Source organism: Carica papaya, chromosome 2, assembly GCF_054855325.1.
Source record: "Carica papaya isolate Zhongbai chromosome 2, ASM5485532v1, whole genome shotgun sequence".
Classification (NCBI taxonomy): domain Eukaryota; kingdom Viridiplantae; phylum Streptophyta; class Magnoliopsida; order Brassicales; family Caricaceae; genus Carica; species Carica papaya.
The window spans coordinates 1,814,662-1,828,861 of NC_142310.1; the positions used below are offsets into that span (position 1 = coordinate 1,814,662).

General features: G+C 35.2%; 2 protein-coding genes and 1 non-coding gene across 7 annotated transcripts; 2 read left to right on the forward strand and 1 right to left on the reverse strand.

Annotated features, from left to right (window-relative positions):
- Window positions 1–797: 797 nt before the first annotated feature.
- On the forward strand, window positions 798–9,707 carry LOC110809145 (pyruvate kinase 1, cytosolic-like). 4 transcript variants are annotated; one of them, XM_088212537.1, is made up of 16 exons: window positions 798–1,006; window positions 1,686–1,782; window positions 2,252–2,349; window positions 2,485–2,640; window positions 4,064–4,141; window positions 4,411–4,542; window positions 4,784–4,864; window positions 5,033–5,104; window positions 5,202–5,291; window positions 5,948–6,092; window positions 6,327–6,415; window positions 7,634–7,729; window positions 7,856–7,923; window positions 8,148–8,247; window positions 9,053–9,112; window positions 9,318–9,707. In XM_088212537.1, the coding sequence occupies exons 1-16, from the start codon at window positions 938–940 to the stop codon at window positions 9,468–9,470; spliced, it is 1,584 nt and encodes a 527-aa protein (XP_088068663.1). In that variant the 5' UTR covers window positions 798–937; the 3' UTR covers window positions 9,471–9,707. The 4 variants fall into 4 exon arrangements, with proteins under 4 accessions (XP_088068663.1, XP_088068664.1, XP_088068665.1 ...); XM_088212539.1 differs by lacking the exon at window positions 798–1,006 and adding an exon at window positions 1,490–1,508; XM_088212538.1 differs by lacking the exon at window positions 4,784–4,864.
- A 242-nt stretch (window positions 9,708–9,949) lies between these two features.
- Window positions 9,950–10,022, forward strand: TRNAR-UCU (transfer RNA arginine (anticodon UCU)). Its single transcript has one exon. It is a non-coding gene; the product is annotated as a tRNA-Arg (tRNA).
- Window positions 10,023–10,218: 196 nt separating this feature from the next.
- On the reverse strand, window positions 10,219–13,830 carry LOC110809131 (S-adenosyl-L-methionine-dependent methyltransferases superfamily protein). Of its 2 annotated transcripts, none has more exons than XM_088212541.1 (11): window positions 13,545–13,830; window positions 13,350–13,428; window positions 13,155–13,249; window positions 12,452–12,526; window positions 12,221–12,330; window positions 11,864–11,986; window positions 11,684–11,776; window positions 11,307–11,375; window positions 11,049–11,137; window positions 10,853–10,956; window positions 10,219–10,590 (listed from the first exon to the last, which is right to left on the reverse strand). In XM_088212541.1, the coding sequence occupies exons 1-11, from the start codon at window positions 13,650–13,652 to the stop codon at window positions 10,447–10,449; spliced, it is 1,089 nt and encodes a 362-aa protein (XP_088068667.1). In that variant the 5' UTR covers window positions 13,653–13,830; the 3' UTR covers window positions 10,219–10,446. The 2 variants fall into 2 exon arrangements, with proteins under 2 accessions (XP_088068667.1, XP_088068668.1); XM_088212542.1 differs by having other exon boundaries at window positions 12,452–12,523; window positions 13,545–13,825.
- Window positions 13,831–14,200: the final 370 nt, after the last annotated feature.

A 14,200-nucleotide genomic window follows, 5' to 3' on the forward strand; every position in this document is an offset into this window, starting at 1 on the left:
AATATTTTAGAAAATAAATTAAAAAAATAAATTAATAATACTTAATTAACGTTTATTTTTCTTTTAATCAAAATAGATAAGATATGATTGGATGATTTAGAAAATAAATTAAAAGACTGATCTTAATTAATTACTCTAATTAATAAATTAATAATATTTATTTACATAATCAACTTAAAATTAAAAAAATAAATAAAATGAAAATATAAACAGCGTGATCCTCGCTTCCCATGCAACACATTTCATTTTCCATGGGCTTTAACTTTTTGTCTTGGGATAAAACAATTGGACCCCATCCAACGGTCACTTTTTAATCACGAAAACCATGGGCCCACATCTACCACCACCCCCCCCCCCCCCCCCCCCCCCCCCCGCGCCAACCCACGTGGTTTTCAACGTTGCTGGTTTTATTAAACAACAAAACTCCCCGGATTTCTCTCCCTTTTATTCTAAATTTAAATTTAATTCTTTTTCGAATAAAATAAAATTTAGATATTTAAATTAAAACCCAGTATAAAAAATTAAACTTCCTAATTTAATTATAAAAAAATAAATAAATATTATATATATATATATACGTATACGTATATGTATACGGTGGGGACATGTTACGGTGTAAGGGGGAAGTGACGGACGCGTGTATTTCCGACATCACTCCTTATTTTTCTTCTTCAGGATTTTTTCTTTGTTTTGTTTTTCTTTGGAGGAGTATTTATTAGTATGTACCAAATTCGCTTGCCTTACAATTCAATGGGCATCGACTTCACGGCCAAGTAGTTGTATAAAAGAACCAACTATACCATATGCTTGTTGGAGGAAAAGAAAACAGTTCATAATCTCTCTTGCTTTTCCTGATTTTTCTGTTGTCTGTAGTAAAATCCATCTGGGTTTCTCCTAGTTTTGGTTTTTTCGTTCTTTTTTGTTGCTGTGATCCAAAATGCCGACCAATAACTTGCTGCTTGAAGAACCCATAAGGATGGTTTCAATACTTGAGCCTTCAAAGCCTGTAAGTCACTTGTGCTGATCTTGTCCTTCGATGTTGGACTGTGGTTTGAATTGTTTTGGTATAATCGGTGTCAGTTAGTGGAAAGATTTTCTTGGTTTTGGGTTTTCTTGCTGCTGCTGAGAAGACTGTTGATGGAGTTGGAGTTGGTGTTTTGTCTGATCTAGGTGTTTGGTTGTTGAGAAAATGTAGTGAATGGGAAGAAAATTGAAGTGACGAACTAGAGAAAAAAGTTTTCAGTTTACTTGGTTTACTACGAGTAGCTGATTAAGTGTTGTTCTTAAGAGGGGTGAAGGTTGGCGGAAATGATTAAGTGTACATTCTTTTTGTATTTCTCTCTCTTTTTATCAGCAATCAAACAAGGTGTTAGGATTTGAATTTCTTTTTCTTTTTGGGTGGGGAGGGAGGGGAATGGTCGATAATTTGACTGGATGATAAGAAAGTGAAAGGCTAAGATTTGATTCTTGCGTTTTGGGCCTAATGCTACAACTAGAACATGTTTTAGGTACATTAATTTTTTTGCATGCTCGTTTTCTTAATTTTTAAAATTAAAAACATATTAACAATGTAAGATCCTACATTTGACAGGTAAGATGCCTAAGAAGGGTGTAGATGCTTCTCTCTTGTTTTTGATATGGATGTTATGGTCCATTTCTGATTCTAATGTGAATGCATTATGCAGACTTTCTTTCCAGCAATGGCAAAGATTGTTGGGACTCTTGGTCCGAAATCACGAAGTGTTGATATAATTTCTGGCTGCTTGAAGGCTGGAATGTCAGGTATTCTTTATCTGTTTCAATTTTTAGTGTAATTTATAATTTCTGGCTGCTTGAAGGCTGGAATGTCAGTTCTTCTTTACCTGTTTCAATTTTTAGTGTAATTTGAACGGAAGCTATGGAAGTTTATATTCTGTTATTTTCACCTGATTTTTTTTTTTTTTTTGAGATAATACTTTCACTTGATTGGCTGCTTGGTTGAATAAAAAATGGGTTATATAATGTTCTTTTCTTTTCTTTTTTTCTTGTTGGGTACCTTGAATTTGGAGCAATTGTTTAGCCTTTGAGGCTATGTTGACTGGAGTTTTTGTTTTATCAGGGATTTAAATGGTAGATGAATTTCTGGATTCTTTTGCGTTCCTTCACTCTCATAGGAACCAGAGACAGAAATTTGAAAATTGAAAATTTTTGAAGGCCTTCCTTCTTGTGATCTTTGAGGATGTATTTTTGAGTTGATTTTTACTTTTTGCAGTGGCAAGGTTTGATTTTTCTTGGGGTGATACTGAATATCACCAAGAGACATTGGACAATTTGAAGACAGCTGTCAAGAATACCAAGAAGCTTTGTGCTGTAAGTGTATTCACATTTGCAGCATTTGTAACTGTTTGCAACTCTCTGGCATGGTTTACAGATATAATTCAATTAGAAGGTTAAAAAAGAAGCTTATATTTTCTTTCTTTCTTTCCTTTATATATTTCTTCACAGGTTATGCTGGACACAGTGGGTCCAGAGTTGCAGGTGGTTAACAAAACTGATCGCCCAATTTCCCTTGAAGCAGATACTTTGGTTGTCCTAACACCAGATCAAGAAAAGGAAGCCTCCTCTAATCTGCTACCCATTAATTTTAGTGGTCTGTCAAAGGTAATTTATCTTCATGATGTCTATTCAATTTGCTTAGTTGAGAGTAGTTCTTGAAGATACGGTTCTTGAGGAAAGCAACGATGAAGCAGTATGGAACCTTTGTCCCAAGGGACTTTTCTCGGTCAAGTCATATTATCAATTTTTGACTAGCAGAGAGGAAGAGTCAGAGAGATTTCCTCGGAGATAGGTGTAGAAGGTGAAAGCAACTCCTATGGTGGCTTTTTTTTTTTGCTTGTGAAGCAATTCAAGAACGTATTCTTACTCTTGGTGAGTCGATCAAGAGAGGCAAAATTTTGGTGAATGGGTATTACTTGTGCAAGAATTGGGCAAAGACATGCAATCATTTCCTTCTTTAGTTCATAGCTTTTTGGGTCTGATTGAGTCATTGCAGGCACAGAGAGAGAGGTTCTTTGGCTGTGGAGAGGCATCCGAAGAGATAAGCAAACAATTAGACTTATCCATTTGGCTACCTTTTGGGTCATTTCGAAATAGAGGAATATAGAAGGCCTTTTGAGAGAATAGAAGGCAACGTTAATAGTATTAAAGATTCTTGGTTTCAGGGCCTAATTATTTTGATTGAGGGTCAACCTTTATATTTAAATGAGGATTTGGGAGACCTTGTTAAACTTGTAAATCTTTGTATGTGAATAGTAACACGTTTTCTATAAAAAAAAAGTCCCTACGTTTGGCCAACTTTTCTGGACATCTCTTTCCTCTATTAGCTGCCACTTTTCCCTTTTCCGTGGTCCCACGACTGTAGACAATCCCTATGAACCTCTTCTGGTTGTCAACAGCAGTGGCCATGGCAGACTTTCTGAACTCTGTAAACTTATCTTTCGTGAGCTTGCAAATGTTTGGCATAAAAATGGTTATTTGTTACAATTCTCTTCCTGATATTGACACTTCATTACTCATGAAATCTTTATGCTATTGGCATAACATTGGAATGCTGGATTTAAATTGGTTTCTTCTTCAACATCTAATTGGAATGGATCCTCTTTGATGCTAGCTGTACTTATAATTTATATTCATTTTCTATTAATCATACAGAAGTTAGTTGATTCAGAGGGGACGATTTATTGTTGAAATCTAAGATTTGGTTAACTTGATATAACTGCTGTGTAATTAGTGGCAAGTTGTTTAAAGCTCCTGTTGTAGCTTAGTTTTCCTACACACAGAAAAACATGAGTATTTAATTTGGAAATTTTAAACAGAAAATGATTTTGGGTAAACTCATTTGCTTATGATTTCTTTTTTTGCTAAGAATTTTCTTTTACTCATTTTTTGTATCCTGTGTCAAACCCACGCCCTTCCCAAGTTATTTTATGGAAGTAATGTAAGGATAACAGCACTTTGTCATGCTGTTGGACAATTTTTTTCTAGCTAATTGTTTGCTTCACCGAAGTTTAGTTTGGTTTTGCAGGCTGTGAAGAAGGGGGACACTATTTTTATTGGGCAATATCTGTTTACAGGAAGTGAAACTACTTCTGTGTGGTTAGAGGTAAGGAACAACTAAGGAAATAAGTTCATTAACTAGGTCAGTATTGGTACAGTTAGTCCCTTACTTGAAGTAATATATGCTTGTAAGTTGCCTCCTTTTGTGGTCATAAAGATCTGGCAAGACAAAGTTGACTTGCTATTTGACTGCCTCTTTCAAGTAGGTTTGATTAATAGAAGCAAGTCAGGTAATGATGGCATGGAAAATGAAGGCTGCTTGTTTTGAATTTGGATATGCTTCAGCACAATTTCAACTGTGTTTCTTTAATGCAGGTGACAGAGGTGACTGGTGAGGATGTGGTTTGCCTGATAAAAAATTCTGCTACCTTGTCTGGGCAATTGTATACTTTGCATGTCTCTCAAATCCATATCGATCTGCCAACTCTGACTGAGAAGGATAAGGAGGCAAGTTTCCCTTTTTCTTTTTTCTTTTAATGCAAACATGATGAGAATATTGTGGTTTGGTAGGTTTTTCTCTATTTTGCCTGTTATTTTAATTTAATAATCTCTGAGCCTTGCTTACTTGAGATAGACAACTCATGTTTAAATTTCCACTGCTTATTTTAGATACCACATGAGTAAGTGCATTTTTTGTATTCCTTTCTTGGAGCTTTTCTTGGTTGCTGAGCAAGTAAACAAATATCAGGTCATTAGCACGTGGGGTGTCAACAATAATATTGACTTCCTCTCGTTGTCATACACTCGACATGCTGAAGATATTCGTCATGTAATCATATTCCTTCTTGAAACTCATAGAATATATACTTTTTTAATCTCAATTAGATTGTTTAATGGTTTATGTGTTTGCTTGTAAACTGTTGTCTTTAGTTGAAGGTTTGCTAATGAGTACGTTCTATTTACTTTCCTTCTTATATTTAATATTGGCTATATGCAGGCCCGCAATTTTCTTTCTAAATTGGGTGATCTTAATCAAACTCAAGTTTTTGCAAAGATCGAAAATGTAGAGGTGAGATAATTGATCTGACTATCTTTCATTTTTTAAAGTTTTACTTTCCTATACTTATGATTTTGAGATGCATTTCTTTCGCATGTGTTTTTTGCAGGGGTTAAATCATTTTGATGAGATTTTACGTGAAGCTGATGGAATTATACTTTCTCGTGGAAATCTGGGGATAGATCTCCCACCAGAGAAGGTTTGCTCTTTTTTTTGCTAAATTGGACATGTGCATAACATTATAGTACTCAGGCTGATTGCATTCGGTGATCATGCTCTTCTACAGTGTATGTGATTGGAAAGTAGTCAAAAACATAGTACTCCTATAGAGGCTGCGCACCTCGGTGTCTTGCGAGCGATGCCATTCTTGTTCTTTTCTAAAATCAGATAGAAAAAAAACGTCAGAATGCTAGACAAGTCATTGAGGGATGTAGACTATAGAGTAAGAGTGCCTAAGAGCATTAGTTATTCATAGGTTTGATAAACCTCGAAGCCCTGATCACTTATCTTTATCATTTCTGTACTAAATTGTCCCATTTTTCTTGTGCTAATATGCATATACTGCTTCTCTTCTAGTTAGAAAACTCTTTGTATAAGAATACTCCTACATCTGAAGGTTGCTTCATCATGGTGCTGACCTAGCAATTGGAAATAGTGCAATAAAAATGGGTATATTACGTTGTCCCACTCATTTGTGTGTCTTCGTCATGTGTATACCTTTGTCTTTGTGTGGTTGAGTCTGCGTCACACACCTGTGCTCTTTTTTTTCTTTTTGCATTTTCCCTAAGTAATAGACTATTCCTATCAATAATCCATTTTGTTTCTTTTGTTAATCTTCATGTTGGATGTCATTAGGTATTTTTGTTTCAAAAGGCTGCTGTTTACAAGTGCAACATGGCTGGAAAACCTGCAGTGGTTACTCGTGTTGTGGACAGTATGACTGACAACTTGAGACCTACTCGTGCTGAAGCAACTGATGTAGCCAATGCAATATTGGATGGTAATTTTATTCCATGAAGTGGAGTTTTTGGTTGTTTTATGACCCTGCTAGATGATTTTTTTTAATGAACTTCCCTAAGTTTACGTCTTTACAGGGAGTATAACTTTTAATATGAGAGGCTACTTAGTTTCTGTTAAGCCTTATCGAGTAGTCACTGTTGATATCAGTCACCTGCTTGCTATGTATCTGCAATCTTGCTCATCTATGTGTTTGTTGTATTTTGTGATTGTTCAGGAAGTGATGCAATTCTTCTAGGTGCAGAAACCTTACGGGGACTGTACCCTGTAGAAACCATTTCTACTGTTGGGAAGATTTGTGCCGAGGTAAGTTTTGTTGACTTCTGTAATATTCCCTCTCACCTCTTTTTTTTCTATATTTAATCTTTTTTGTTATGTTTATACACCATATCAACTTGAATTTTCAAGTTTTACCTGCTAAATTTATGCCTAAGTTCTTGAACACTAGATTCTTTCATTCTTCATGCAGATGTATTAGGGTTGATATAGTGTTTTGAATATTACATTCTGTGCTTGAGGCTAAATCTACTAACAACTTGTCTATAACTTCTTTGTGCAATAAATTGTTGTAATATAATGGAGAGAATGTTTTCATGGAGTTCTCAATTGACACAAAGTATAATCTACCTTGTAAAATGCATCATTTTTTTTTTGCCATAATGGGGATTCTTTGTACTTTTTGGTCTTGATAGTGGTGGTTCAAAAACTGTAACTCTATTTCGTTTATTAGTCGAAGTTTGAGCCTTTATTAGTGTCTTTTATCAAAAGGAAGTTAATTGATTTTTCATTGGTGCTTTTCTGATGTATTTGAAATTATTCTATTTTCTTGTGAGTTGTGAGCTTGTATTATATTCTTGCGAAGCTCTTCCTTCTCTTCCCTCTGTGAAGAACTATTTCTGTGATCAGGTCTGGAAATTTCATTTCGTGATTCCATTTATATAGCTTTTGATGTAATCGTTGAGGTTTCCTTTTCTTGCCTGTTTGTGCTTTTAACCTGATGAATGTGTTCGAATATAAATCATAATGTTAATTTTTAACACCTCAGTCACCTAATATCTTGTTTTGGTATCATGTGAAACAAGTATGTGTTGAATCTTGGCTGTCTTGTTTTTATTTCAACACAAAACATAGTGAGTGTGCTTTCCCTGTGCTTTTAAACTTATGACCGTATGATGGACATGTTAGCATAAAAGTAAAGTTGGATACTTTTTCTTACAAGATTAAGCTCTTTGGGGTAATTTGTCATTCAGTATAAGCATGCATGACTATGAGTTAAGTTATAAAGGAGTATATATGCATGGGGGAAAGGTTGCTTACGTGGGGTTGTTTTTTGACCAACTCTCCTACTTCTTCATTCTTATTGATTGGCGGGTGTTTGACATTGAGTAATTGTGCTATGTTGTTTTTGTGATTGGGACAAGTCAAAGTTTTTTAACTGGAGACTTGTTCATATGCTTCTCTCCCGCTCTCCTTTATATGGTTCTATAAGATCACTTTGCTATTCAAATAGATTGCTGCTTGCAGGCAGAGAAGGTGTTCAATCATGATTTTTACTTCAAGAAAGCTGTCAAACATGTAGGAGAGCCAATGACTCATTTGGAATCTATTGCTTCGTCAGCGGTATTTTCTTGTGATGCTTTCTGATTTAATCTCTTTTTACTCAAAGAAGTATGCATCTGACTAAGGATTGGTTTGAAATTAATTTTATAAATTCCACCTAAGCATGATGCATTTCTTGTGATCCAGGTACGAGCAGCCATCAAGGTGAAGGCTTCAGTGATTATTTGCTTCACTTCGTCTGGAAGAGCTGCAAGGTGTTTGATTTCTTTGTTTGTGGATATTTTTCGTTTGTGTATGTTAGTGTATAAAAGATAAGGGTTCCTGTTCTCTCTCTCTCTATCTATCTGCATATATATATATATATATAATTGGGTTATACGAGATCAAAGTTGGGCCTGGGTTTTCTTCAGTATTTTTAATTAACGTGAAATCATACATAAAAATTATGGAATTTCAGAATCTTTTTGTGTTAGTGCAGGTTGATTGCAAAGTACAGGCCAACAATGCCTGTGATATCAGTTGTTATCCCACGGCTTAAGACTAATCAACTGCGTTGGACTTTCACTGGAGCTTTCGAGGTATTTTTCTGATTAATTATTTATGGATTCATTGCAGCAGAGACAGTTTGCTGTTTTTCTAGAGTGCTTAAATGAGGATTTGTAACATTTATATGGTGGACACACTAAGAGACTGTTTCTTCTCTTCTTCACTGTTCCTGATAAAACTTTTGACTATTTGATCCATGTCTTTCTGAGTTAGGTGTTTTTCCTTTTGGTCAATTGAACTCCATTGGCACATATGACGCTGGTTTCTGAAAAGAAGCCTGCTGCACAATCAATTCCTCACAAACAGTGATCACATATTTCCCTCTCTTTTCATTATTACGATTTCAGCAGTCTTTTCTTGTGTTAAAAATGCAATTTTTCCCTTGTGTTTATATTTCCTTAGATAGTTTCTGTAATCCTTCTTTCCACGCGTGCTCTTGGTTAAATGGCAGAAACTCTTACATCTTCTGAAGATTGAAACTGACCCCTCCTTACATAATGTTTACTGTCAACATAGAATTTCCGGTAGTTGCTTTAATGTAAGTGCATTTGCTAAACTTTTAAGACATTTCGTCAATATCTCCAGGCATTAGCTGTAAGTACAACTTACAAGCATAGTTTGTGAATTGTGGAGAAAACTTTTGCGTCAAAAGTTTTGATCATGCAAAGAGTATTACACTAGTTTTGATTGCCAAAGAATTGTTAGAAAGATAGTTTTAGAAAAAATTTATCCTCTCGCCTTCATGTTCAATCTTGTTATTTCAATAATTTTACGAATTGTTGCTATGAACAATCATTCTCACGGTTGCCTCTTCTTTTTTAATAACATCATTGGCAGGCAAGGCAGTCACTCATTGTCAGAGGCCTTTTTCCCATGCTTGCAGATCCTCGACATCAGGTAAGATTAGTTATACTTCAGTTTCAAGATTTTCCCTGGCATGCATTTTCGATATTAGGGGAGACATGGGTTTTAACAGTGGAACTTCGCCGAACATCTTCCCACTTGTTCCTTAAAATCTCATGTAACGCCTGTGATGTATGATTCTTTCTCTTTGTCGGCATGTTCATGGAAAAAGTGCAGTCTGATGAATTTGGTTTGGCAGGCTGAGTCTACAAGTGCCACAAACGAATCAGTGCTGAAGGTTGCTCTAGACCACGGGAAGGCTTCAGGTGTTATAAAACCACATGATCGTGTTGTGGTCTGCCAGAAAGTAGGCGATGCATCTGTTGTGAAGATCATTGAGCTCGAGGATTAGAAGTACTCATCATTGCGTCGATTTTAGAGAACTTTATGAGATCATTCCGCAAGCTTTTTGTTCGTTTATCTTAGGGGAGTTCTTGAGAATTTTACAGCTTTTTGCAATGTAAGTGGGTAAGAGAGTATACGGTAGAGTTGATTCTATCATGTTCCAGCTTGATTGAAAATTGAGACCTTCCATATACATTCAAGAAGGAATCTGCAGAGTTGAAGTTGGTTCCTCTGCCTTTTGTAATTTCATTACTGTCCAAAATTTGTGTTTATCCCAAAATTATGCTAAGCTACATAGAAGTTTTTGGATACTGAACTTAATTACAACTAGGTTTGTTAACTCAAAAAATATAAAATTTGGTTTTTATGTTTTAAACAAACTTTTAGATGTTAAAATTATTGTTAGAATGCAAATGTATGCTTAAAAATCAGAAAGCACTGTTAATTCTGTGGGTATTATAAATTCCCGGTCACCCGACAGCAAGAGCGCCCATGGCCTAATGGATAAGGCGCCTGACTTCTAATCAGGCGATTGTGGGTTCGAGTCCCACTGGGCGTGACTTTAAATTTTTGAATTTTGCCCTCCAGAAATTCCTATCCAACCTCACTCGCATACACCCTGGTTATTGAGGGCGGCCTTATATCTATAGTTCTATTTTTTTTTCTTCACTTTTTCCTCTTCAGTATTATCTCTTTTTAATGTTTTCACCCAGAGAGAGGAAAAAAAAAAAAACCTGTTCTTAACGGGAAGTGTAGAAGCATAAATAAAAGGCAAAGTTCAAATAGAATCAAAAGCTAAAAAGTTTAAAATCCAGAATACATCACCTAAAAAAGTCATGACTCTTCTCCATAACATTCACAAATATATAGAAAAAAGAGAAGTTTGGGTATACACAGGAAAAGGAAAAGAAAAAGAAAACAAAATCCAAATGGTACAACCATATTATGTTCTGCATTCCTGCTGCTTACTTTCAGGCACCATCTCAAATCGCCTCTGAGAAACGTAAATCTGCAGGCCCGGGGCCCAAAATCCCTTTTTGTTCACTTATCTTTCCAAGTCCCTGTGGCGGTTCTATGTTTCCGTTCTTCTCATCATCTCTCCACCCTATTAGCTGCTGCCACTCTCTCTGCAACATCAGATGCATCTAGGTGAAACTTATGCAATAGGGAACGAAGAATTCTTCTATCTTGTAGTGAGATTATACCCAGCCAAACATGATTAAGGAAGATTCCTATTTGTTACTTTAAAGCTATCAATTACACAACCGGAATAATATGTTACCTGTCTCTAAAACCCAATGAAAAATAAAGATGATGTTGGATTGTCAAATTTTACTTTTTTTTAAAAAAAAAACATTCAATTTGCTTGATAAACTCAGAAACACTTGCCTCCTCGTGACCGTAACTGCTGTCCTGTGGCTGTATTAAAGGAGTAGCAAGAGGAGGCACAACTTCTGGGTCGGGCTTTTGGAATATAAACGTTGTATAAAGACCTGCCAAGGCGAGATGAGAAAAGAATTGAAGAGCTGATGAAATTACAATGCATATGTGAGTTAAGACAAGAAATTGGCAAATGACAAAACACCTAAGATATCAAAAGATCGAGGAAGAAGTCTCCCCCGGGGATCAACAAAGTTTGGACCAGCACTTGTCAACATGCCTGCAAACTGTGCTCTTTTTTGCAGCAATTGTATAGAGAACAAAAAAAAAACAAAAATCACCATCAGTAATTTGAAACAATGCCAACAAAAGTAACTATCATGAAATATAGCTTGAAATGCTGAATCCTCGGACTTCGACTACCCACCCCTGTCATGAAGAATGGTAAGATGAAAGTCAATACCTGTTGTCATCATAAAATTCAGTTAAGTTTTGAATCTCGATGTACTCCAAACCAGCTTCTCTGGCCAATCTGAGTTTCATAGAAATAATTATCATTAGTTCATCTGAAAATGAGCACAAAAGGCAAAGCATGAACCAGCAGCCCATATATGAGTTTGCATTTTTGCTATCAGAGCATTTTAATATTGAAAATTATAATCTGAGGGGAAAAGCTTAATCCCATGATGCCATGTTAGCAGTTGGGTGTATGGAAAATAACTAAGCTGACCAACTTCAATCAAGGAAGAAGTTTGGTTCCAAAAGGAAATAGTAGGGATCGTCAGTAAGAGATAATCAGTACAATTACAACAGCAACTATGTTAAGAAAAAGAAATCAACCTGATCAAGCTCGGAAAGTGAACCAAGCAATGGGTTTCAGCGGACATATCACTAGCAAATTTCAGTTGGTATCTCTTCCCAAAAAATGGAAACCTAGGGAATGAAGTAGAAAGGTTGGAGCAGGACTGAAGAATGTAAAATAAGAAGTATGGGTCAAAAATATATCCAAATAGTGCTTACTTCTCTTCCTCAACTTCGAAAGTGATCATGTAGCTCTCTGATCGAATGCAATTGGGAACAAGATTAGGCTTCATGCCACTGCTTTTATTATGGTGTGCTTCAACATTCTTCTGGTATTTTGCCCTGCATGGAAGAAATTGTATGTTCTTTTTTCCTTTAGGGAAAATATCAAACAGAATGGATTAAGAGAAAGATACTAGGACCAAATTTGTTTACCAGAGAAAAGCAAGCCTAAGGTAGTATCGACTTTTTAAAGTTTGTGCTACAAACTACTAATCAAATGGGTCAAAAAATAAGCACAGAAACAGGGAAAAAAATCACAAGCAACAGGTCTTTAATAAAAATATTATCTCATACCATATTGTAGATGAGTCAGGAGTAATACCAAAAAAATAACCCCCGGGTTTAAGCACAGATGCTACATTTTGTAGAAGTCTCCTTGCAGTGTCCTCAGTTTCGAAACATAACTGCAACCAAATACACAAGAAATGCTTTTAAGATTCTCTTTTTCCTCTTGACCTTTCCTTTTACATCCTACCATTTACTGGAAGCAAGACCTAGTTCAAAATTACTAGTAAATAGATTAACCTGCAGATGCTGCAAACAGCAGACTAAATCAGTCTGAGTGTCCTTCTCCTGAAACTGAATTTCTAAATTGGCCTGCTAAAACACAAATATTGAAGGACACAGTAAACAGTAAGGGAATCTGAAGGAGAAGAAATTTACCTGAATTTAAAGCAATAAAATTTTAAACTTTCATTGACAACCGCAGATACGGGAAGTCGGAACAACAAATGGAAGGAAATGGTGGGGAGAAAACTCTCCTTTCCTAGTTTCAGAACCACTTCCAGAAAAAATCACCATATCAAATGAATCTCAGGATGCAAAACATCATTAAATTTATATAAGCTGATGCAATTTATTGCAAATAATTTAATAAAACGTCATCAAATTTATATAACATTTACAAATTTATTAACATATCAATAAGTTTCACTAAATCCTCCATAGTAACCAGAAGATGACCTTGTAAAGGAAAACCAAGGGTCCAGAATCATCTATTCTTTAAAATATCAAATTCATTAACATCCTCGACCCCCTCAAAAGCCCTCCTATCGCTCTCCTTCCAAATCTAAGAAATTAAGTTCATATGTCCACCGCCCTCTAATATCCTTCCACGCCCCCTTGGTGCCCATATTAATACATGTTACACTTTATATTTCAAAAAAATAAAATTAGTGCCAATAATGAACAGATATGTAAAGAACACTTATGGCAGTTCAGTTTATACCCTGCAAGGATCAGCCTCAATGAACTCTGCAGTGTAATTCTTCCTCTGACTCTCCCATGCTTCCCGTACTTCACTTATTCCTGACGATGATACATCTGCAGTAATAACCATCAACAAAATCACACATATTTTCTATTTGCGTGTATAATCTGCAGATATATACACACATATATATATATATGGAGGTCTGGCTACCGATTCCAATGTAATGACCAATTTGAGCTGCTTCCCACTTGTCTGTGTCGGTTCCTCCTCCACAGTATAGGTCACAGACCTTCATAAACACCAGATACACCGCCATTGATACTCATTCACACATATAATCACGCATAAACACGGATAATCACAGACGAGATAAATAGAGAGAGAAGTAAGGGTTAGGGCACGGACCGTCGCGTAAGGATGGACGAAGATCTTGATGAGAGCAGTTTTGGCGAACTCGTAGAGACGATGGTGAGCGGACTCGGTTCTTGGAACAGTAATGTGTGAAGAAGTCATTGCCTCGTGCTTTCCTAACACTGATTCCCTGGTATCCTTCCACCAAAACCAGGATTCAAGAGGATGAAAATACGAACTCTGCTGAAAAATTTAAAAACTTTTTATTAAAAATGGAAGCTTTATTTTAAAAAATGTGTTGTGCACTTTTTAGAATTTCATTTATAAAAAAAAAAATATTTTCTTAAAGCTTAAAATATAATCATGAATTGTGTTGTGATTTTTTTGGAATAGCTTTCAAATAGTAATTCCATATAAAAAATTTTAAATACTATATTTATTATTTAAGAAAATTAAAAAAAAAATAGTAGATTTTTAAATATATTTGGTAAAGTTATGAATTTATTTTAAATATAATCTAAATTATTTTTAGAAATTGTGTTTTTAATGCGGTGCTTTAAAAAAAAAATTTTAAATAAAAATTATCAATTCTTTAATAATAAAAATATTAAATTAATAGTTATATTATTTTAAAATATTTAAATTAATTCTTATATTATTTTTTTATTTTTTATATTTAAAAAAATTTAATTTAATCTATGACTATTAAT